Source organism: Falco cherrug, chromosome 8, assembly GCF_023634085.1.
Source record: "Falco cherrug isolate bFalChe1 chromosome 8, bFalChe1.pri, whole genome shotgun sequence".
Taxonomy (NCBI): domain Eukaryota; kingdom Metazoa; phylum Chordata; class Aves; order Falconiformes; family Falconidae; genus Falco; species Falco cherrug.
The window spans coordinates 62,042,550-62,066,236 of record NC_073704.1 but is presented as its reverse complement, the minus strand read 5'-3'; the positions used below and the strand labels follow the sequence as shown (position 1 = coordinate 62,066,236).

Here is a 23,687-nt window from a genome sequence, read left to right as displayed (position 1 = left end):
GTTAAACAAGGACAAGAGCCCTCTGCCTTCACAAGGATGCTGAGGCAGCACTAGCACATGGAAAGCTTCAAGATCCTAGAAGGAAAGGCATCAAAAGCTCTAAAATAATTATGATTTTTTTACTATGATGGGACACATGCTGTAAGAAATGGGGTCATCAGAAAAACAAGAGATATGTTTTTAATTACTGTATTACCATAATTGCTCATCACCAAACAAATTTCTAATTCTAGTTCAAAAGCACTCAAGTAAGAATGTGAACAATGTAAACTAGGAACATATACTTAGGATTGAAAAATAGTTCTCTATGACATTAGGTTATTACACTTTCCTGTGGGCAGTACCAAACAGGGTTGAGTGGGCTCAATTTGAGAAGCACGTGAACTCAGTGGCAATCCCCCTCAGCACAGTCCCACTGACAGTGCAGATCCCGGAGGGCTGCTGGATTCTAAGGCAGTATCATTCACCACTAAGGTTGGATCCTTCCATCTCATTTTAAAATTGCAACAAAGGAAACTTTTTTCATGTTCAAAGAGTTTTCCAAATAGAGGATTTGTTTCCACATGCACATCAACAGAAGCCCTAGCAAAGAAGAAACCCAATTATTATACCTGGCTGAAAAAAAACACGTACTAAGTCAGCACACCTTTTTCCTGGTTTTGATAATCTGAAAAGAGCTACCTGTTTAAATTTCCTCTTCTTCAAATTCCAAACCAGAATTTTATTTTCTGTTTCTGATACTTAAATTTCAAGCATGGGATGGAATAAAAACAACAACAAACACCACACTAAGAACATGTTTAAGAACACTTTCATCTTTAGCTTTTCTTCTGCAGTTTATTATATAAATTATGCTTTTAAACATTTAGAGCACTCACATTTCAGAACAGAAAACGTTTAGTTCCCACACTGAGATACTAGTGCAAAGAGTGGTTTATCTAAGTGCAAATAAGTTACATGTCCCCACTGACAGCCAGTGGATGAGGTTGTTTTTAAGATAACTCCTAAGTCCATAACTAACAATTATGTTACCTACACTAAAACTGCACACATTGTAGTCAGTCGAAATATTGGACTTTGGTTTGTAACAATCAAACACTCTGACAGTACAAACAAGAGAAGAACAATTTGACTTCAAGCAGACCTGTGAATTCACTGGGACTGGAGACCACCACCGTCATTTTTCTGTCCTGACTTTAGTTATAAGCAACTGGATGCCAAATGTCCTACTTTATATTCAGTTCCAATTATTAAAATACAGTAAAGCCCACATGCATGCAGGTATTGTATTCCAGTGAATACCACAGGTCATCTTTGGCACATCATAGACAGCACCTGAACACTGAATACAGAAATATTAATTAAATAATCTTGATCTGACAAGAGGATAAATGAGAAAGCTCAAAGATCCTTCCCATCTCCAATGCCAGTAATTGCTGCTGAAAAATTTATTAAACCAAGACTGAAATACAGCAATGCCTCACAGCTACACAACACATACTAACCCCCAAGCTTAATTGAATACAAGCTAAATAAATCTTAGTCAACCATAGATGCTAGCATATGGGGCCACTGCAGTGAAATACAGGGCACTTTGTCAGAAGTAGTTATTAGTATCTTAGAAATCTTCATTCATTTCCCTTAAAGAACTGTTGCAATGTAAAAACAGAATGAGACGCTTCATAAATAACATCTTTATTAATGAATTTTCTTTTTCACATTCTTTAAAGTGATGTTTAATTGAAATCTGCATAGTCAAGAGTGGAAAAAAAAATTCATAGAAGTCTGACCCAAATGTGAATGTTGCTTCTTGTTGGTTTTTTTTTTTTTTTGTTTCGTTTTGGGTTTGTTTTTTTTTTTTTTAAACTTAAAGTAAGACTGGTCACAATCATAGGAACAAGCAAACTGCAAGAATAAATGACCAGGGAGATGTGGAGATGAAAACCACCAGAAAAGCACTCTTATTGGAGTATCTGTCTATAAATGAAGTCTTCACACAAAGACACACAACACCCATTCACATTCATGTGCACAACAAAACGTAAACATCAGAAGAAAGATACTTCCTCTACTGAATGAAATGAAACAGAGCAAGATTGTTTGTGTATTTAACCGAGTGTTGACCAGTGATTCCCACAACAGGAACCATTACAATACCCAGGGTGGATAAACACAAGGTCCAGATTTCTTCATGCCCTTATTACAACCACATTTAAACTAGCATCCTACAGCAGGAAACATGAAATCTGAGTATTTCCATAATACGAAGAATTAACACACACTGTTAAAGCAGTACCACCTTCCTTTTTTAATTCTTAACACTATCATCCCTTTCCTTACTGCTCAGGTTATTCACAGTTGGCTGGACGAGCAGGCGAAGAGGACCTCTCAGTGCCCACGTAATGGCTCAGCCTGTGGAAGCGCAGCAGAACACCTCCACCTCCAGCTTCATTTCCATAAGCACAGGCACCACAGCCCCAAGCCTCCCACATCAACACCCCAACGTGACTCTGCAAGCAGTGGTTTTAATATTTACACCATCTACTGATAGCTGTCGTTCTCTGCATTATAACCATCATCAGAAAAGAGCTAGAGGAAAAAAAAAAATAGAGGCACATCCCCTATGTAACAGCTGTCGGTAGTAAGGACTCACATGTTGTCTACACACTGGTGAGAGGCCACCTCTTACCTCCAGTTTTGATTTATGCAACAGAGACACTACTCTAAAGCTGAGCACTAGTTTAAATGCAGAATTCTCTTATGTTGGTGATTTGGAAAAGCTATCCGATACCATCACTCTGAACTTCACCATGCACAAACTAGGCTTAACATTTTGCAATGATCGTGCAGTAATAAACTTCAGTTACAATTTACATTAGTTAGGTTCTGAATTATTCATCTTATTCAGATGCGCAATCTAGGGCTGTGGGGAACTGATCATCAATATTCAATCACAGAAGTTCAGATCTGGGCAAGGAATAAGTCTCATTTATTTGCTATAAGCCTATAGGCTTTAAATCTGAGACTCAAGCCCAGCAGGTCAAGAGAGAAAGGTGTTTATGAAATCAAACCAGTCAGAAATACATTTGCTGTCATGGATATTGGAAACGTAAGGCCTAAAGTATTTTGGAGAAGACCTACAAGGGCGAGTAAAAGGGATTCAGTAAAAACACTTGTACCAGTACAAACTGCTGCAAGGGAAAAACAAACCACACAGCAAAACTCAAACCCATCGGGTGAAACTGTGAGTCCAGGGCTGAAACCCTACCTGCATCCAACAGGTTAGCGCAAAATATCCCCAGCACACAGAAGCACCAACCACAGCTCCATGCCAGCGTCAGCCAGCATCCACAAGATGTTGACAGACACATGCACATCAATACCCCCTCTTTGAAAATAACCTGCTTTCTCTTCAGGGAACTAACGCACTCAAAGATGGAGAAAAACAGAAGTCTGGAAACAAGGACTGCAGATAACCAAATGTTACCCCAGAAATAACCCACCTGGGCAGTCAGCAGCTAGCTGCCACACCGGCTAGGTTTCAGGGCGAAACCACAGAAAACAATCCATCTTGTCCCAATTCAAAACACCAAAAATAAAACTGGCCGATTGGGTGTGGGCTGATAAATTTTCACGAGCAGCAATGGCAATGTTTTTTTTTTCCTGGCAATTTCACAGGCAAATCTTCTAACAGACCTAATCAAATTAGGAACAGAATATTTAGTGCAATGGTAGTCTTAATTTCTTCCGAAAAAACCCTGTTACTTCCTGTGTCACTTCAGGGGTTTCATTCAAAAGACCAGTAGAGTAAGACCACTTTTGACAGTAGTTCAAGATTTACATCAGCAAGCTGATTTACATTATTTGTACTTTTTAAAGGTGGTGGTTATAAGGGCATTGGATTACACTTTTCTTTTACTAATACAAAATCCTATAATAAATGCAATTTGGTAGTCTGAAAAAACAACACCTTACTCTAACATACAATGAAACTACTTTGTAGCCTTCTGTGTTTCAGGAAAACATCCCACATATTCAGATCATCAGGCAGCCTCACTAATTAAGACACATTAAAATGAAACATTTTCCATTACAGTTGCCAAAAACTGGATTTAAATTTATTGCATGACGTTGCATAAGAAAGTGTATTATTGAAAACCGTAAGGCATCATGCAATTATCCATCAGCTAAATTATTTATTATACCTTGAAAGATGGTTATATACTCTAAAGTTATAAAACCAGTTTCAAAAAAGTACATAAAAAAATTTAACATAAGCATTAAATATTTTCACATGTTCGTAGTTTTTAGCTGTTAAAAAGTGCATTCAGACATACTATACTGGAAAGTTGCTCTGACCAAAAATGGTGCCGAAGACTTGTTAAATTAAAAGCTGCAAAAAGGTGTTGTATGGGATTAGAAAGCGCACAGGCTGTGGTACTTAAACTTACAAACTCACTTGAAATAATTTCTCAGTCCTCACACTTAACAATTTAGCATACATGATATAATTAGCTAAAAGTGTATTTTTATAACTAAACAGTCAAATGAATTCAAGTTACGTACACTGAGTGATCAAATAAGGAGCAGACTTAATATTCAGACATGGGACAGAATGTACTGATGTGATTTTGGCATTAATCAATGTACTGTGCCATCCAGCGGAAGCCTTCTCCGTAGCCTTGTCTCTTTAGCACACTGCACATGAACACTTCTAACGGCCTCGCGTTCAGCTCTTTCAGTGGTATACTGCCCTGCAGAGACACAGAAGGGTTCCAAGTTACACTATCGTAAAAAGACAGCTACTTGACATAGACATTTGTTTCTATGGAATGCCATTATTTAACTTGTGCTGGATACTGGAACTTTGGAAAATAAACTCATCTAAAACGTGTAGATTAGACCAGGGTCACTCGAGAAATACACAAAGCCTATTTTCATGTGCATCCGTATTTGGAGAGGGTGAAGTACATGAAACCAGAATGCAACAGCAAGCCTGCGGACCGAGAATTTCAGAGCTTGCACTTGGTTTTCAGTCACAGATGCCTGCTCTACTTCTAATAGCTTTACAACCAGATAAAAGCAGCATTTACTACCAGTTGTAGGACTGACCATAGCAAGAGTGCAAGTCGCTTACAAGATCAGCAGCGATAAAGCTGTGGCTCAACTGGAGATTCACAATGGTATTCATACTTCATAGACTATGTGCAGTGTTGTAAAAAACAGGGCAAGATACAAGGAGGGGGGAAGACAGTAGTAACAGTTTATAGCCCGTTAACACCAATTCTAAAACTAGCCTGTGCAACTCTCAAGTAGAAAACCAGAAGATAAACATTTGTTCCTGCTCACCCTAAACTGACTGGCATTGAACTTAAGGGAAGCATTTAAGAGTGAATAAACAAGGAATTGCAAGGCCAGGTGCCCTCCTCAGCAGAGCCATGCTGCTGGGCGTCTGGTGGGAGCTGGGACACAGGCCTCACTGGAACAGCTTTGTCAGCTGCAGAGGTGTCTTTCCAAGGGCAAAGGACAACAAAGCAGCTTGTTTCTAGTGCCCTGTATCCAAATACCTCCTATGAGTATTACACTGTATTTACTTAAAATTAAGAAGTATCACAAAGATCCATAATAGAAGTCTGCCTTGTTGCTATGGATGCCAGTAGGAACTTTTTTTTCCCCCCTCTCACAAGCTACAAACTCAGACTTGTACAATAGTATAAACCTATTTCTAAGCATCAGGTAAGCATGTTAAGTAACAAACTGTACTAAGCCCACACTTCAAATGAGAAAAATCATGTACTGAAAGATTTCACCCAGTTTCCTCTTAGCTTCTCACTATAACTATAGCCTCTCAAACCTTGCTAATCATTTAAAAATACTGCATAGGAAAGTTGAAGTATCAAAATGATCCTAAGTACAATTAAGTTCTCTCTGAAAAAATGTAGCATTGAATATGACGTAGAAGAGTTGCAGTCGAGATGCATCTAACACACACGCACACACAGACACTCTGGAGTTCATTCCATATGTGGTTATTACGTACCAAGTACTTTATACGTTAAAACCCATTTATTGTGTATAGCTCTAGTGAACATACAAGTAAGGCAAGCAAACTCCCCAACAAAAAAATGCCCCAAAACCAAACATACACATACCCCAAAAAAGAAAGAAGTATTACCTTTCCTGTTGTCTGGCCATACAGACCAAACATCTCTCGTAACCTCTCTTCACTGATGGCTTCAGGTCTGTCAATCTTGTTACCAAGAATTAGGATAGGCACATTAGCAATAGTTTCATCTGTCATTAGTGACTACAAAGGAAGGAAGAAAGGAGGAGAGATTAATTTAGAACACAGAAGGTCACATTGCTACTACTCATGTCCAGGTGGCAGCAGAGCACTGTTGGATACTGGAATTTGAGCTTATTTTGTAGACACTAAAGTTAAAACTTTCAAAAACTTATTTAAACTTACATCAAGTTCTTCTTTCGATTCAAGCAATCTTTCATGATCTGCACAGTCCACCAAGAACACAATGCCATTAATTGCAGGCAGATAGTTTTTCCACACTCTGCGAGCTACAGGGAAGATGTGAATTAAAAACAAAAGGAAATTACCCCAAAATTTAGAGTGAGGCACATCAGTAAAAAGCAGCAGGGACTTTTTTTTAAGTCTTAGCTTATGTTGCCAGTCTTCAGGATGTAATTTCATGTTTTACAAAGCTTGAAATAATGGAGCAGAAGTAATCATTACTTTTACTGTTTCACCAATATCCCAAATGCACACTGATGTATTGAAACTTTTTAATGTTTCCCAAAGAATTGTGTCAACAAAGGTAAGTTGGAAGCATAAAGCTTAAAGGTAAATGCAAGTGATACAACGTACAGAATACTCTTCAAAATACAGATACCAGTCAAAAATTTCTACTGCAGCTCTTGCCAAATCATTTTGGGTTTGTGATAAGCAGTGGAGATGGACAAAAGAGCAGTGGACATTTTTCGTGCTGTCAAAGAGTACGGGAAGTCAATCTCTGCAGCGTGGTCATATTTCTGATCTGAAACAAACGAACTGTAGACAACAACTCAATTTAGTGAAGTGTGTTGATATATTTATTCTCTTACCTTGAGCATGTCCACCCAGATCAAAGGTAGTGAAAGTCATGCCAGCAATTGTCAGCTCTTCTGAAGCTAAAAATACACAGAATTATGTTGTCTGTGAAGATCACGTAGTGCACTGGAATGGTCTAACCTTCTAATATGTAGATTTTACCTTCTCTCTTGGTTCTTTTCAGCATTTTGTTATTCAAGAAGCAAATCAAGAACCATAATTTTCTCTCAAAATCAATGACACGTTTGTTTAACAACAAGATGTTATTAACCATTAAAACACATGTGAAATATCTACCATGCTAACAACAGCAGAGCATATTCGTGTATTATTTATTCCTACACATTATACAAACAACAGTTGGCTCTGGCATGTGGTTTGCCACAAAGAGGGCATTTCATGTACAACTCTGCTCAAGGTTTCTCCTCTTCATGTCTTTCCCTAATTTCCCACCTCCTTACTGGACTTGACCAATCCAAATTTTTAACTTGTGTTGAACTTTTTTTCTTCTGCAAGGCTACCAGGATAACAATTACACAGCAACCTCTGAACCAAAAATAAAATAATAATAATAATAAAAAAAATCAAAGCAGCGTATATAAATGCTAGTTTTCCAGTTACAGAGAGAAGCTGCTCCCAAACGCTGCAAGCCCCAATTTCCCACAGTTTCTGTAATCTAGACTCTCAGGTCCATGCCCGTTACTCTCCTCTTTATTTTAAATTTAAATAAATTTAAGAAAAATAATTTATTTATTTCAAATATTCCACATTGAACTATCCTACACGCATTTTCCTGGACATTACTTGAACTACCTACAGATCGCAATCCCAGAAATTATTTTGTTTCTTCCCTATTACCCCGTTGGTCATATGATATATACTCAGATCCTGCTTTTCCTGCAACACTTCAAATACTTTCTAGCTACAGAACTATCAGATCAACTTACTGGGGTGTAACGTGGGGACATGTTGTCCCAGTCTGTCATCTTTGAGCATGTGCAGCAGTGTAGTTTTTCCAGCATTGTCCAGTCCAAGAAACACTAGTTTGCCTGATTTCTTGTACAGTCCTAGAACAAAGAAGGACCTAGTGAATAATCACTTAAATCAGTACGAGTTCATTTCTAGCGCTAGAGATGATTTTGCTCCCAGGAACAAAGTGTTACAGTCATAGTACAAACTACAGACCAGCCAAGCTCCTCCATGCACTTTATCGGTGCCCTTTAGCCATGTTCTCCTGCTCGTACAAACTACATTCACACTTGCTCATGTGCCTGCTGCGCTGTGTGTACTACATGCAATTTAAAGGACATTTAGCAGGAGAGGTAGAAGTACACAACTGATGTAACTGTGTGACTCATGTCACTGCATTTAGGTTATCTTAGGAAAACCGCAGCGGAACAGGACAAAATTTTGCCAGTGTGTCTTACTCTGCCCCAGCAAAAGGATAGTTTTGCTCAGAGGTGGTGGAGAGGGGAGCATGCAGGTACAGTGCTAACAGCAGGGTCTGAAATAGGGACCTGAACAGAAGGCGTTCTCTTCAACTACCTCAAATTACAACAAAAATACTTCTTCGAGGCAAAAAGAAGGTTCAGACCTCAATCAGTATATTACAGAAATTGGTTTCAACATCAACATTCATAATTAGTACATGTATGAATTCTTTTATGTTGGTTCATATTATTTTGACAAAAAGTAACATTCACCCATACTCCCAGCTAAACTGTATGGATATATCCTGAATGGCATCAATCAGGATAATTCTGAAACACTCACTGTCATGTGATAATGCTTTCATAACCGGGATAAGAAATTTTATTTTCACCAATTGTCATCTTTATAAAAATGCCTTTTCAATATTTTTTTTTTTACCTCTACTTGCAATCCCAGCAAATGGAACAGTTGCTGTGAAGGAGAGGAAGGATGTTCAAAACAAGAACACCATATTTTCTTAAGTTTGAGATCAAAGGGCAACTCTCTTATAACTTGCCAACACTACATCCTATGCCAGGATTATTTTTCACTGCTTCAAACTGATCGACATTCAAAGTGAAACATTTTAAAGACAAATTAAATTTTTTTTTTTTAAAAAAAATCACCTTCTGTACTGAAAAAACTACAGAAGTAAGTCTCTTAACTTTGCCTTTTTAAAGCATAAAATCTTCCCTTATTCCCTCTTCAAAGACCTGTGGCTGGATACTACGCGCTGCATATCTCCTCAGGAACCAGTGCTGACTCCACAGCCTTTACGAGTGCCAGAGAGGGCAGAACACTTAGAGAATGAGAAAATACATATATGTATATGCCGAAATTACATTTCTTCAGAAGTAAAACTGAGCTATGTTCCTAATAGAATTCTCTCTTCTTTCTATGCAAAAAGAATTGCAAAATACAGCCAAATATTGCAAGGTGGGAGGTTTTAACATTGCCAGGATCTTTGACTAGATAACGTCATAGTATTACAGCACATTGCAATATGCCAAAGACGAGTTTATTTTACTACCACTGTGATGATACAGAAACATTTTGTGAAGTACGCAATCAGATTTTACTGTTTAAACTCAACCATCCCATGTCTGTGGTCCCTACACTTAACTGCAGCTTCTCCTGCAAGCACAACTCGCACTGCAAACCGTGCGCCAGCACCTGCGCTGTGCCTTGAGGCCACAGGCAAAAGGCTGATGTTAGCCACCCAAAGGGCGCGTTGACAGCTGGCCTCGGTCTCCCTACACAAGGAGGATAGAGGGCAGAGGGAGCCAGTAACACCAGTTTCTGGAGCACTCATTTTTTCTTCTTACCGAACGTGTTATTCTCATACATGTTTTATTTGGTGGGATTTTAAGTGATGCTGTTGCACAGGTGGCTGCCTGGACAGCCCCGCTGACGCCACGGTGCTACAGGGCATACATGCCCGGGCCTGGCCGGCCTTCACACCACTGCTGTTTGCTCACCTCTGCCTTTAAGCTAATCTCTGGGATCGCATTCCAACGGGACACATTCTGTAACTTGCAGGAATTAATATTCTGTAGTATTCCTCAGCTTGTTGCATTAATGATCTTTATTACCACAGATACATGAAGTGTCTTCACAGTTCTTTCAACTACAACAACCTTTACTTCCCAAGCCCACCCTCTCACATGCCCAAGAACATACTAACTATTAAACTACAGAGTAGAGGAGAAAGTATTAATGTTTACAGAGAAAGGAGAAGTGGGCAAATATTTTCATATATTAGTTTACGTCACAGGAGAAACTCCAGTTCACATTCACTTTACAAGTTAAACAAAATTCTACTAAACCGTAGTAAAACCATAATATTTTTGCTACTCTCAGCCTGGACATTCAGGGGCCTTTGCTCCCAAATCAGGTGCCGCTGCTTTCTCTGTAACATTTCATACTTCCCAGGTGTCTTCCATAGAAACACAAGACAAACAAGCAGCAATACTTCAGCTATTAGCTACACCAAGACCGGAGTTTATATATCTATAAAAAGATTCTTTATGCATTCTAACAGTATATGTGTGCAAAGATGTACTTCATAGAAAGATCTTATCAGCCTGCTGACGGGGCAGCACAGGGAACAGGGGGGAGTTTCCCAAATGTTATAATCAGCCTTCTTCAACTGTAAATGTAAATAAAAATGCAAAGAGAAAGTGTTTCTTCTAGAAAAGAAAAAAGGGACACACTGAAAGTAATTCTCCCTCCTACTTCAAGCTCCAGAATCATTCACCAGAATTAGACTTTGCATGCACAGAAATGGAAAAGCAGGCTTGTGCGCAGTAATCACTGCTCAGCTAAGGGAGAGGAGATAAGAAAGATTAGTCAATTTAGTTAAAATTTCACTGGCTAATAGTTCGATAGTAGGCCAAGGGTCTAACATTCAGTGAAAAAGTTTAAACTTTCAACTGATAAAAGGTAGGTGGCACAGCTTGCCATGATTGCTTAATCTCAAATGCTTTTTATCTACTTCAATAAAATCCTCTGAACTTGTAAATTGTGCCTTTTACCTACATGATCTGCGACTTCTGTTCCTTTTTTTAGTATCCTAACATTCCTTTTCCTCCTGGTTGTTTTGGGGGTTTGTTTGGGGTTTTTTCCCCCTCCTGTTTTGCACAAAATAATATTTCCCCTTGGATTAATATGGACTGCAGAGTCTTCTGGCCAGGGAATACTTTCCCGAGGCTCTTCAGCAGACACCAGTGAAGTTTCAAACTGATTTCAGTGACACCAGTCACAAAATAATGCACTGCTGACCATGGGCAAAGGCTTCAATATCCAGCACTGATTTTTTGTAAACAGCTCCTTGATTTTGAAGTAAAATCCTCACATGTAAAAGAACTGAACTAAAATAACCAAGTTCGGTTCTTTACAGCACAGAAAAATAATGAGAAACTCTGCAAGTCAACTGAATTACACCAGCTTAAATGTAGTACAATTAGAAAAATCAAACCTATTATGTTCATAAAGGAAAATGTGGTATTTTCAACAGGTTAAAAGATTAATGTTAGATTGAGTGGAGAGCATGCTTTAGAAATACTCAATATTGATAAGTGAAATCTTTGTTTGAGTATTGCTGAATATACACCAATGCAAATATTATTATTTAACCAGCGACTACGTTTGAAGATAACAGAAATGAACAGACATTTTATACACGGATATCAGAAAGGAAAAACTCCAAACAATAAAAACTTACCTAAAAACTGTAATACACTACTGAAGCCACTGTAAATCCAATCAAATATGAAGGACATAGCTGAATCTTAGAGTCTGAAATAAACAAAAAAAATAGAGCATTTAAGATCCATCAGAACAGCACACTAAACACTTCAGATATTTACAGATAAAAAAACTTACCCAAAGGTCTGGATTAAAAAAAATAAACAGTTTAGTTTTGGTAAGCCATCCCAGGGACCAATTAAGTGACCCCACAACACATTAAGAAAGTTAGTGTAGAAATGGAAAGCAGAATCCAGACCTTGTGATTCAACAACAAAGACCTTTCCTCCCCTTGGAAAATGCTATGTAGACAGAAGTCTTTGCAAGAAATATAAATAATTTTATCTTAAGTACGATTTGGTGGAGATATGTGATGTTCCACTAAAGATTTCAAATGGGATCTTCACATAAACTTTTTAACTGGGAAAACGTGGCACTTTTGAGATGGCTATAAAGGATGTCAGTGCAGAGGCAGTGCTCCAGCCACCCTTGGGAGCTGCTGGGGTTTGAAGCAGAGGCAATGAGGTTTTGTGAAGTTAAATCCAGAGAGGTTTGATACCAAATATACCTCTATTGTCTGCACAGAACCTGTTTGGCTTGTAATGGGAAACAAGTACTTCGCACAAAGCACTGGAATTGCCATTCAAAAGACTGTCTTCCTATGCTATCCTGCACAGGCTGCCACAAATTAAACTTTAAATGCAAAACTTTTTGAAGTTTAAAAAAAGGACTTTAGAACATCATGCTTCCCACCAAATTCCTTCAGCCTAGATTCAAGAACAGAAGGCAGTGCTGAGAGCAGCCAGGATTACTATAACCAATGCTCTAGTTGTGCCATACAACCATCAGCCAACTTCAGCTGACCATCACAGGCAGGACAAACCCTGCTGCCAGGACGAAGCCCTGCTACTCCATAAATACCCCTTCTTTGTGGTATGGTAAAAAATGGAAGGCTGCTATGCTCATGTCTGGAAAAGAAGCAAGTGGCCAGGATGGACTGCACAGACTGATGAATTCTGTTGTTCCTGCCCCAGAAAAAAACCCTCTGCCACCAAGGGCAGGGCTGCTTCTGAACCAGTGGTCACAGCGGAGGTGTTGGGGAAACCTAGGCACACCTTGAGTGCTCAGGAGGAACAGCTGCTACTGCCAAAGTGATGCTTTGGGGTGCAAGAATAAAAACATCACTAGGTTCACTGCACAGCCACAAGCAATTAATTTCTCAGATTTCACCTTAATTTCCTCATTATCTAAAATGAGGATAATCATGCTGAAAGCACCAGTTTGACACAGTGAATTAGTATCCAGCACAAAAACCTCCTGAAAGACTAAAGGGCAATATCCTTAGAAGCATTTAGCTAGCTAATTCCTGCTGGAGCACACAACCCCTGCTAATATCAGGGGACAATGAAGTCCTACTGTCCTCAGAAAACTGGACTGCACAGCTAAGTGCAGCTGGCAGAGACATCCACATCACTGCAGGCTACATTGCTGCACTGGTTCCAATGGTGCAGCAGTGGCCTGGGGCACCACGAGATGACTTGAGGGCAGCTCTGACCCTGGAGCACAGCACACTAGTCAAAACACAGGTCAGAAGCAGAACAAAATCCACATCTCATAGCAATTACACTCATGACAAACAGAATTTCTCCTCCACGCAACAACAGATATATTGTGGAAAGATATTTTAATTCTGTTTACTTGGACTGAAACATCTGTTCAAATGATAAAGCCTAGGAGTCTTGGTTTCTCCACAACTAACCCCAAAACCCTTACCCACATCCTACGTTACTCTGAACAGCTCACCAGCTGCAACAGGCACAAATTTTAAGAATACAAGTACACTTGTCAATGGATAAACACCCAGTTACACAACATCATGACTGAAACTGTCCCTTGCATGGCTAAAAAGCAAAGGTCAAGAATATGCAAACATGGCAGAACATACACGTCAGCAGATTTATTTATTGCTTGAGCAAAATGCCGATCGAGAAAAGCCTCTATGGGGCTTAGAAAAATGATCGACTCAAGTAACCTGTAAATCAGGGCAAACAGTATGATGTAAGAGAAGCGCTCAGATTACTGAGGTGAGAATAACTTCACAGCACTTAGTTGTATTAACCTTTTCCATCTATTAAACTTATGGATAAACAAAAACAATATTTATGCATTACAGAAAAGACTTTAAGGAGCAAGATTCAAATCATTCAAGCAATAACACGATTATGCTGCAAACACAGCTGAAGTAGCATTAATACAGGCTAGATTTCCATCACCACAAGAAAAGTGGCGTTAGAAACACAGCTATCCAAATACACCCAGAACAGGCTCTGTATCAGCTGGCAGCAGCTAAAGGAAAATACTTTTAAAATGAGGAAAAAATGGACAGCTAATTGGAAAGGCACATTGGTAATATCTGAACAGAGATATTAAATCTACTCTTATCACACAGGAAAAGCAACTACATAATTCACAGCAGCATGAGATCAAAGCATTAAAAAGCTGCAAAGGTTCTGCATCGGTATCAAAGAGTCATTACGCTGCTAACACGTCCAAGTCACAGAGCTATGCTGAACTAAGGGGAGAGCAGAGCCTGCTCGATACACACAGACTCAAATTCTCAGGCTCATGTTAAAAATACCATGAGATCAGAACAATGAAAACTCTGGCAATTGCTGTTCACTAGCCACGATGAAGACAAAAATACTATTTTAAAGTTATTTCAAAGGTTCCCTTGAAAATAGCCAGTTGCAAGTAGACATAAGCTCTTAACGAACAGTTCTACCAGACACAAGACAATCTTTTGATACCAACTATTTCTACAGACATCACCAACTTGCCTCTCCTTAACAAAAATATGAAAAGTAATTTTCTAGCATCACATCATCAACAGATGGTTATCACTTCAATACATCTCTAACAACCCTGGCTAACGTTATTTCAGCAGCAAAGTATCATTTGGTAACTGTTGTGGAGCCTTATAAGCTACTCTATAGCCCAAGGAGATGGATTTGCTTACTGGAGACCACTTCTCACCATGGGGATGCAGAATTCCCACCCAGTGGCTTTGGTAACATCTTGAGCCAGCCTCCTAAAGGGAACATCACTGACAAAGGACTAGCAAGCAAACTCACTCTCATATTTTCTGAAAAGTGTTATTTACACATACACATACACACACGCTTACTTTCAACCTGCATCTTTCTAAAAATTCATCATTTCTCTTCTCAACCAGCTAGAATAGCGCTTACAACCAAAGCCTGTGAAACTCTGGATAAGAGAGGATATCAGTCTTTTAAAGACAGCGTTAAATGCCTTCATGGAATAATTAGAGGCCAGCAACACCCAAGCTGAACAGTTCTTGCAGCAACACTGAGCTGTGCCTGGGCGGGTACTGCCAGTGACAGCCAGGAAAAAAACCTCTGTCCAACCAAACTGTGCCAGCCCTGCGTCCCAGTTAAGTCTGAAAACAAAACCTGCGAGCAAGAGCTTGAAGGCTACTGTTAAGGGTGTATTTGCGGTTTTTCAGGTAGGATCTAAACATGATCACTTACAGTTATAATTTTGCATATGATCATTTTAACACCAAACGTTACCACAAACTAGAAGCATCAAAATTTCTTAGGAAACTCTGTGGATAAACCAGTATCTGCCTTCTACAGTACAACTCATTCCATGACATAAAACTGCACTTTGATGTAGTACTTTAAAAGTTGAGGAAAGGGACAGCGTTTGAAAATGAGGTAACAGCACAGATTTTCTTCAGGTATTTTAATCAGGTTTTTGATAGCAAGTCATCTTTGAGATGCCAGAAGTCACACTGGTCCATTACTAATTAGGTAGGAAACCAGGTAGATTACATTTTGCATGGCAGATAAGTTTAGTTACATCACATCTTTTGCTCCAAGACAGCCTATTTAAGTTTAGCAAAGACCTTCAGCACATCTGAAACAGCAGTTTATCTGTGAAAACGGCACCGCAACAGGCACATGAGCTCCGAAGGCACCTAACGTGGCCATCCAGCCACAGCCTGGATCCCTGCAACCTGCTGTCAGAGCACAGCCCGACCCAGGGCCCACTGCAGCAACTGACTGACTGTAAAAATGTTTAGAAGTCTTAATTACAGCAAAAATAACACCGTACAGATCGGAACGGGCCAGCCGCAGCCTACGGGGCAATACTTGCACCACCATCCCCCACACCGCAGACCCCTGCTGAGATGCAGCCAGGGCCACAAACGGACAGCCCAAGGCCCGCCGCAGGTTCACGGGCCGGGGCCCCCCTCCCCCCGGCCCCGCTGCCCCCCGGCCGCAGGAAGGGGCGCCCGCCGCAGGCCCAGCCCCAACACACCGCCCACGGGCCCACGCAGGCCGCGGCCGCCCCAGGCCCGCAGGGACCCCCAGGCATACTCTGCCGCGGGCCGGAGGCCTCCCAGCGGGACACGGGGGCGGCCCAGCGCACTGCCGAGCCCGCCCAGCCCCTCCGGCAGGTCCCCAGGGCAAGACCGGGGCGGCCCTCACCGCCCGCCACACTCACCCGCCGCCGCCGAGCCTGAGGTGCGGGCGCTGCGCTCCGCCGGCACCGACACTGGCACCGACACTGACACCCACACGCACCCAGCGGCTGCGCCCCGCTCCGCCCCCGCGCGCCTTCTTCCGGGCCCGGCCGGCCGCGTCCGCAGGCAGCGCAGCTGGGCTCGGCGCAGCGCTCCGCCCGGCCCACGGCCGCGGGGCCCTCCCGGCGCCGCCTCCCCGCCGCGGGCCCACCCGCAGCGCGGCCTGGCCCGGCCCCGGCCCCCTTAAGGCGCCAGGCTCCGCCCACTGCCGCAGCGCGCCGCTCCCGGAAGTGCCACGTGTACGCAATGCGCCTGCGCGCGCCGCCCGGTAGTTCCGGTGCGGGGCCGGCCCTTTCCTCCTCCCCCGAGCTGGGCCGGGCGCCGCCAGACGGGCGGCACCGCCGAGCCGAGCCCAGCCGAGCCGAGCCGAGCGCGCCGCCATGGCCCAGCCCGCTAGGCCTCCCGCCGGCTACTCCAGCCAGAACGGTGCCGGCCAGCAGCCCTACAGCAACGGTGAGTGTGGCGGTGGGCGAGGGCCGCAGGGAGAGCGCCTACGGGGGGCGGCTGCCACCCCCCGCGCTTCCGTAGGCCGCCTGAGGCCTGTCCTCCCCGGCGCGGCGGGGCAGGGGCCGGTGCCCGCGGGCGGAGCGGTGGGGAGGAGGTGCCCGGGGAGCCGCTGGCCGCGGGCTGGCTACTGGGCTGGCGGGGTTACAGCCCGTCGGAGCGGTGGGACGGGGGGGCCGTGGCGGCCCCGGGGACAGGTCTGTGTCCGGTGCCCTCGCCGCATCCTGGACAGCCGGTGTCCCGAGAGAAAGCGGAGGTGAATTGAAGAAAAAAACCCAAAAAAACACACAGGAAAAAAGTGTGTAGTGGTGAGCGCCTGCCCCTGCGACCCTGGCGGGAGCGGCAGCCGGCCGTTGCGGGGACGCGGTGCGGGCGGCGGCAGCCCGGGCCGGGGGCGGCGGTACGGGGGCTGCGGGCGGGAGCCCGTCCTGCCCGGCGTCGCGCTGAGCAAAGCGCACAGCTCTTTACCGGACAAAATAGATTTCCCTCCCAGTCTTTTTTTTTTCGGGCCCCCCCCCCCCCCCCGACAAAACCACCCCCGGTTATTTTTGTGTGCGTGTCTCGGCTTATCAACGGACCGCAGCGCCTTTCGGCGGGGCTGCGCGGCGGAATGCGGGGCGGGGGGCGCCCGGGCCGCCCCCGCTCCTAGCCCTGCGCCCCCCCGGCTCCCCCAACGCCCCCAGCCCTGCGCCCCGCCGAGCCCCCCCCTCCGCGCCGCCCTGCGGCCGGCCCAGCCTCTGGCCCTTTGGACGGGCTGTACATGTGGCACTGGTGAGCGCTGCGGGGGGGCGGGCTGCGCCCAGCCCGGTGTGTTTTTTTATCTTGTCATTCACTTAAACCCGAAACTATCCTGTGTGCTGCCACCTGGGAATGTCGGTGACTTTTTCCCCCTTAAAATACATCTTTTCCTTTTTAAACGAGATATTGGAGATGAAACTGAACAACTTGCTCACCAGCCTTGTAAGCTAGGAAGGAAGAAATACAAGGCCAGCCTTGTCTCTGTATCTGTTTTCTTTGCATGCGTAGAAATCTGTGCTGTTGGAAGTATTTACTGATTTCGCATATACAGACAGCATCCTCTGGACTCGGTTTCTTAATTATACACTTATGTGTCTCGGTAGTTGTGCTGCATCATAAGCAATTCAGTTATAATGAGATCTTTTGATTTTTCTGCTTTATGCATGAGTAATTAAATGGTTTGACTTGTCTTCCCCCTCCACCTTCAGAGCATGCTTATTACTTTTCCTCAAAGTCATCTGCAAAATGACATTTTACAAACAACTGTGTAGTTGCTTATAGGGTCAAGAAAGTGGGAAGCGTACGAATCCAGTCTGAAGAGACAGCCTCTGTTCTGGAGAGCTCACGGGCTAAGCAGAGAATGTACAAAGAGAATGTTAGCTAATGGAGTAATCGAGTGGGATGATTTACCGACTGGCACCGCTTTATGTTTGCTGATTTCCCTGTAGTCAGATTAAGCACGTAATGAAAGTTCTGGAGAGGCGCTCAAAGGAGGAGGAATTTCAGGCTACCCACCTGTCAGGTGTATGAAAAATAAAGAACTGAAATTTAGAGTTACGCAAATAAAAGGTAATAAAATTAAACAGTTGTTATGGTATGTTAGAGATAAGGTTTGGGTTGCTGTCCTTTTGAATAAATGCGAATATTCAAGCATGGACTGTTCTTCGTATTGTTCACAATATAGAGATATATTGAGAAAGTGCTGTGATCCTTGATCTTTGCAGTAAAAGCAAAAGTTTTTTTACGTTTTAAAACAGTCTAGAGGGTATTGAGACACTACTGCGGTACTTACAGTGGCCTGTGAGGAAAGAAAGCTGTCAACAGAACAATAAATTGTTAGAGAGCTTTCAACTTGTTGCTCGCTTTACTGTTTGCAGGTAACTCTCTGAGCTCGCGTGTCCAAGAAGGCAGTGAATTGTCACAGCAGCACTGTGTGCTGACCAGGAAATTGTTTAACATGGAGCATCGGGTTGCTTAGCAACAACCTTCCTCTACTTTATTTGTGTTTTTCTTTTAATAGGACCAATATTCGATATTCATTTAGCTGCAGGTTACTAATTTGCTTTCCAATTAATACATCTGAAGTGCAAACAAGAAGGAGAAGCAATTACTTTAGAACTGTCTTGGTCTCCTCATGTGGCACCTTAGCATGGCACTTCGAGATTGTGAGATGCTTTAGAAGCTGTTGGGTTTGGAAACCAATGGGTTGGAGTGAGCTGAAGTGGGCACTGGTGGTGACCGATCCTGTGGCAGTCCAGTTGGGATGTAGCTTTTCAGTGTCGTTATCCTGGTGCCTCCCTGGAGGTTGGTGAGGTTGTGCCTGGTGAAAGCGATGTACTAAACTGGCTTGGAGTAGGTGACAGTGGAATGTACGGCCAAAAACGTGACTTGAAGCCTAGCCTCCCACACTAATATTTTGACCCCTCATTTCATAAAATGATCAGGCAATGTTCATATATATTCTGGTGCCATTCCTGATCCCTTAGAAACATTAAATGGCCGTGTGTTCCTGCAGAGCTGTCTTTCACTATTAAGTAGGTGTCCTTTCTTGTCATCTCTGTGGTCTTTGAGTGTCGGTTGTGTCGCTGCCATGCAGGTGACCTAGCTCTTCAGTCTACGCTGAATTTCTTGTTGGTTCTTGGCTTCACGGAGCAGCGCAGAAAATCAGCAGCAGTGTTTGGGGAAGGCTGGAGAACCTCTGTGCTCTCTGATAAGCCTCAGTAAAGAGGTCAGGTCTAGATGGATACCTGGCAACAGCAAAACAGCAAGTCCTGAGAAGTTTTGGGGCACTGTGAAGCCTTTTGGAAAGGGTTTGTGCCCCTCAGTGCTGTTGCTTTAGCAGCTTTATGCAGGCTTGTCTTGGAAACATGAATTGTGCATAGTTCATCGAGACTTTTTGTTATGCTTCTGACTTCAAAAATAAAAGTTGAAATAAGGAACACTGTGCTGCGGTGAATTTGATTTTACTCTTTAAAGCAAAGTGCCATAGAAAATACCAGGTCGGTCAGTTTTGAATTTCACCTCACTTATATTGCTTTATCCTCAAACTTAGCCCTCAAGCAGGGAAAACAGTGCGTAAGAGAGCAATCCAAGTACTCTGATTCCTGCCTGGGCTAGAGAGTCATGCTTGAAGGTGAATAATCAAGTTATGAAATGAATTTGTGTTTGTTCTTTGTTTTTTCGTATGGCTTATAGTGATGTTGTTATCTCGGTGTACATGCTGATGCAGTCAGGAGACTTGGCATCACATAAGAATTCATCATTCTTAGAGTTAGCAAGTTTAATTTACAAAGGATTTTGCAAACCGATTGTTGAAAACACATCTGAAACACTGCAAGGTAATTTTCAGAGGTGAGTCATACTCGTTAGCATTTTCATCTTTGCAAGCTTTTTGTTTAGTCGCTATTGATTTTAGAGAATTATTAATTACTGAGATTTATGAGCAACGTGGTAAGGACAGTAGGGTATAACTGGATTTCCTAAGTGAATGATAAGTAGCATATTGAGATAAATGGGAAGAGGCTAATATGGTGTGTACTTTTTACGCACAAATAACAAAGGCAATGAGGATGAGATCACTGGCACTGTAGTGCTGCCTTGGCTATGTTCTTAGTGTGGATGTGTACGATATTCAGTGAAGTAACAGCTGCCTGTGAACCGTAGCCTAAGGCTTTCTAGGGAATGAGGAGCTCAATGACTGGTGCAGTATTTGCCCTAACTATGTATTTCAATGCATTCTGCGTTTAGCTTAATTTATTCTCAGAAACAGCCAAGTTCAAAGTTATTTTAACTTGGAAATGTGAAATTTGTTGCCTTTTGAAATTAAACAAGAATGTTGCAATAGGAAACCAGCCATCTTTGTTTTAATGTTAAATGAAATTCTGTGACTTCATTGTGGTGGCAGCTGTTTCCAGTACATAAACATGTATGGTAAATGTATATCTACTCTCCAAGCTAATCTCTCTGGCATGTTTTCGAAAATTTAAGTATTGAATGCTACAGGCGTTTCTGGTCTGGAAAATCAGGTGCTTTTGTTTGTCTAGGTTCAAAAAAATTGTCCAATTAACTAATTCTGGAAATCTGGAAAATAGTACAGGGTTGCAAAGAAAACAGTATTAACTCAAACCCATGAAGAGGATCTTTTCTCCTTTCAGATGTTTAACTGTGTATGTGGAATGTCTCCAGTATTCAAACTGTGTGTTTAGGGGGTGAGGGGAGCCACAAATGCAACTGGCAAAATTCAGCATTGGAAAGCATTTTAGTAATTTTTAAGGAGTCATGGCTGGCTGTGGCATGCGTTATCTGATGCGTCCTGCTCAGAAGGATTTCACTTGGAACACTTACAGTATCCCTTCAGAATGTCCATTTTGTGACAATGGTAGGAACAACCTGTAGTAGTAACTGCCTTGGTTGAGGCCTTACTGCACTGGAAATCTCATGTTATTCTGTCTCTTTGTGTTCCTGTGTGAAGCAGAAATCTGATGATGATGCTCTTGCCAGTGCTATTCAGAGAGTTGTTAACCTTTTTTCAAATTCTTTTTTTATTCAAATGAAGAAAACTTTGTTCAGCTGTACCAGTCAACAAATACATAAAAAGCACAACTAACCGTCATGGTTTAGTCTCCTGATAGGTGAATTATTTTGTAATAAAATTACCCTTCATTCCATGTTCATGACCAGCTGGCTGCTCACAAGCGGTATGTGTATGAGTATTTCTCTTACTAAAATTAACTGCAGAAACTTTCATAGATTAACTCTGTCACTTGAGAAACAGCACGGTGACCTATGCTGAAACTGGCTGTTCGAGTCTTTGCAGTAAGCTAAAGTTTATATTGATGTCAATTATCAAGTGAAACTGAGTTACTAGGTAGTGGATGCTTCCACTTTCGGTCTGCTTGCTTGTACTACTGCCAGCTGTGTGGGAGAGTGTTCCTCTTTAGCTCGCTTTTGGGTGTTTCTGAAGATAGAAATAGTATTGTATATGAATTTCAGTCCAGGAGGATGGATTGTGCTCAGACACTGGAATGCTTGGTGGATGCAAGGCTACTATAAAGCAAAACAAAAATCTAAGTGTTGATAGTAAAATACTACCAAATTCATGCCCACTGCAGCAGTACTTCTGTCACACCTAACCGTTAAAAAAAAAAAAAGGGAAGATGGGAAGAATCTTAAGGAAGGAGATTCCCAGGAACATCTCTTATTTTCAGAAGTGACACACCATGCTGACTTTCTAAAGAGTTTGTAGTGTTTTTTCTTCCAGGTCCTGTTCAAAATCAGCTGATGCATTCATCAGATGGCCAGGGATACAGCCCTTCGGTTCCAGGATCATATTCGCATCAGACACTGGCGAAGGTTCCTCCACATCAGTCTTCTGGACAGTATAACTATAGTGGCTCTCAGAATGTTTCTCAATTAAACAATTATCAAGGACCTGGGCAGACTTTCAATAGACCACCAGTGGCACCTTTCTCTGGGTCACCAGTACAACAGCCAGGTCCTGTTCCACAAGTGCTGCTGCCTGCATTGCAAAACTCAGCTGCTGTATCATCTGCTGGTAACTTTCCTCCCGGAGCCAGCCCACCAGTGCTTTCAAACTGGCAGTACAGCCAGACTCCTGTGAGTCAGCCAGTTGGGTCTCAAACAAGCCATTTGGCTCATGTGGCGGGGACAGGGTCAGCTCAGCCACCATCGTCATTATCAGGAAATACAAATCCTCCAGGAAGTTATCGATATGCTGCTTCTCCAGGAGGCCCTCCGCTTCAGAACAGCTTTATGAAGCCAGGTAACAATAACTTTTTGATATTGTACCAGTGTCCAGGTCTCGGTGTCCTTTTTAAAAACTGAATACAGGATGAACTCTGCAGAGACATGGAACGCTTGTGGAATGAGATTATCAAAGCAGATACTTCAAAAAAATGCACGTCACAAATACTGAGGTGGTTTCTTTGGATTAGAATTTGAAGCTCTGTGCACAGGTCAGGCATTTCAGTTGGCTCAAGCAGGTACCACCTGAACGGTGTCTTGTTGTTTTGGGAAGCTGTGTGGGTAATGCTGTTTCTCTGACCACCACCGTTTTTGGGGTGGCTGTTGGAGCATCAGCGTTTTTCAGTCAAGTGGGGACATCTGGACCTCACGGTTGAAAACTCTAGTCCTATTTAACGAGTGTGATCTTTTGCAGTGTAAAGCTTGTTAGCCTTTCTGTTAACCACTTGATTCAGGTACTTCTCTGAACAGCCTCAGGTTGAGCACAGCCTGGAAAGAAAACTGCAAAGTGTTCTGCCCATTGAAATGGAGGCCTGTTCAATGGAAAGCTTCCTCCCTCCAAACTTGTAATTTTCACTATTTAATAATAACTGTCAGTCTTCGGAAAGTACTGTGAAAGCGTGAGACTTCTGTTCCTGCTCCTTGTTCGCTGGTATAGGCAGTGGTGAAAAGCTTTTCTAACACTAAATAGCTCTGTTTTGCAACTTGTGATTATTATGGAAACAAAGTTAATACTCACGTTTCTCTTTGCCAAACTGCCTTGTTGTTACAGAAGTTTTTGTATTGGAACATGCAAATAGGAGTTATGTACAGAAATATTTTCAATGTTTAAGCAAATTTTTTTGGGGGGGTGAAGTGCTTTTAGCCTCATTAGAGATTTTTCTTGATGCTAGTTTTTTGTTACATGCCTGACTAATTTTGGTGTGATGTTCAAACTGTCTTAAGCTTAACTATTCATAGGAGTTTATTGGA

General features: G+C 42.5%; 2 protein-coding genes across 4 annotated transcripts in view; one reads left to right on the top strand and one right to left on the bottom strand.

Annotated features, from left to right (window-relative positions):
• Positions 1 to 1,679: 1,679 nt before the first annotated feature.
• Positions 1,680 to 16,566, bottom strand: SAR1B (secretion associated Ras related GTPase 1B). Its single transcript, XM_055719437.1, has 7 exons — positions 16,352 to 16,566; positions 11,796 to 11,869; positions 8,050 to 8,169; positions 7,117 to 7,182; positions 6,470 to 6,573; positions 6,176 to 6,307; positions 1,680 to 4,754 (listed from the first exon to the last, which is right to left on the bottom strand). Exons 2-7 carry the CDS (start codon positions 11,851 to 11,853, stop codon positions 4,638 to 4,640), a joined length of 597 nt encoding a protein of 198 aa, XP_055575412.1. The 5' UTR covers positions 11,854 to 11,869; positions 16,352 to 16,566; the 3' UTR covers positions 1,680 to 4,637.
• Positions 16,567 to 16,703: 137 nt separating this feature from the next.
• Positions 16,704 to 23,687, top strand: part of SEC24A (SEC24 homolog A, COPII coat complex component) — a 26,342-nt gene continuing 19,358 nt past the window's right edge. For 2 of the 3 annotated variants that reach the window (XR_008733710.1, XM_055719434.1), the window contains exons 1-2: positions 16,704 to 16,883; positions 22,198 to 22,734. Coding sequence is in view for 2 of the 3 variants with exons in the window: in XM_055719434.1 (XP_055575409.1) it covers positions 16,811 to 16,883; positions 22,198 to 22,734 (610 nt within the window). In the remaining variant the exon portion in view is untranslated. The remainder of the gene's footprint in view (positions 16,884 to 22,197; positions 22,735 to 23,687) is intronic. The other variant, XM_055719435.1, reaches the window with a different exon arrangement.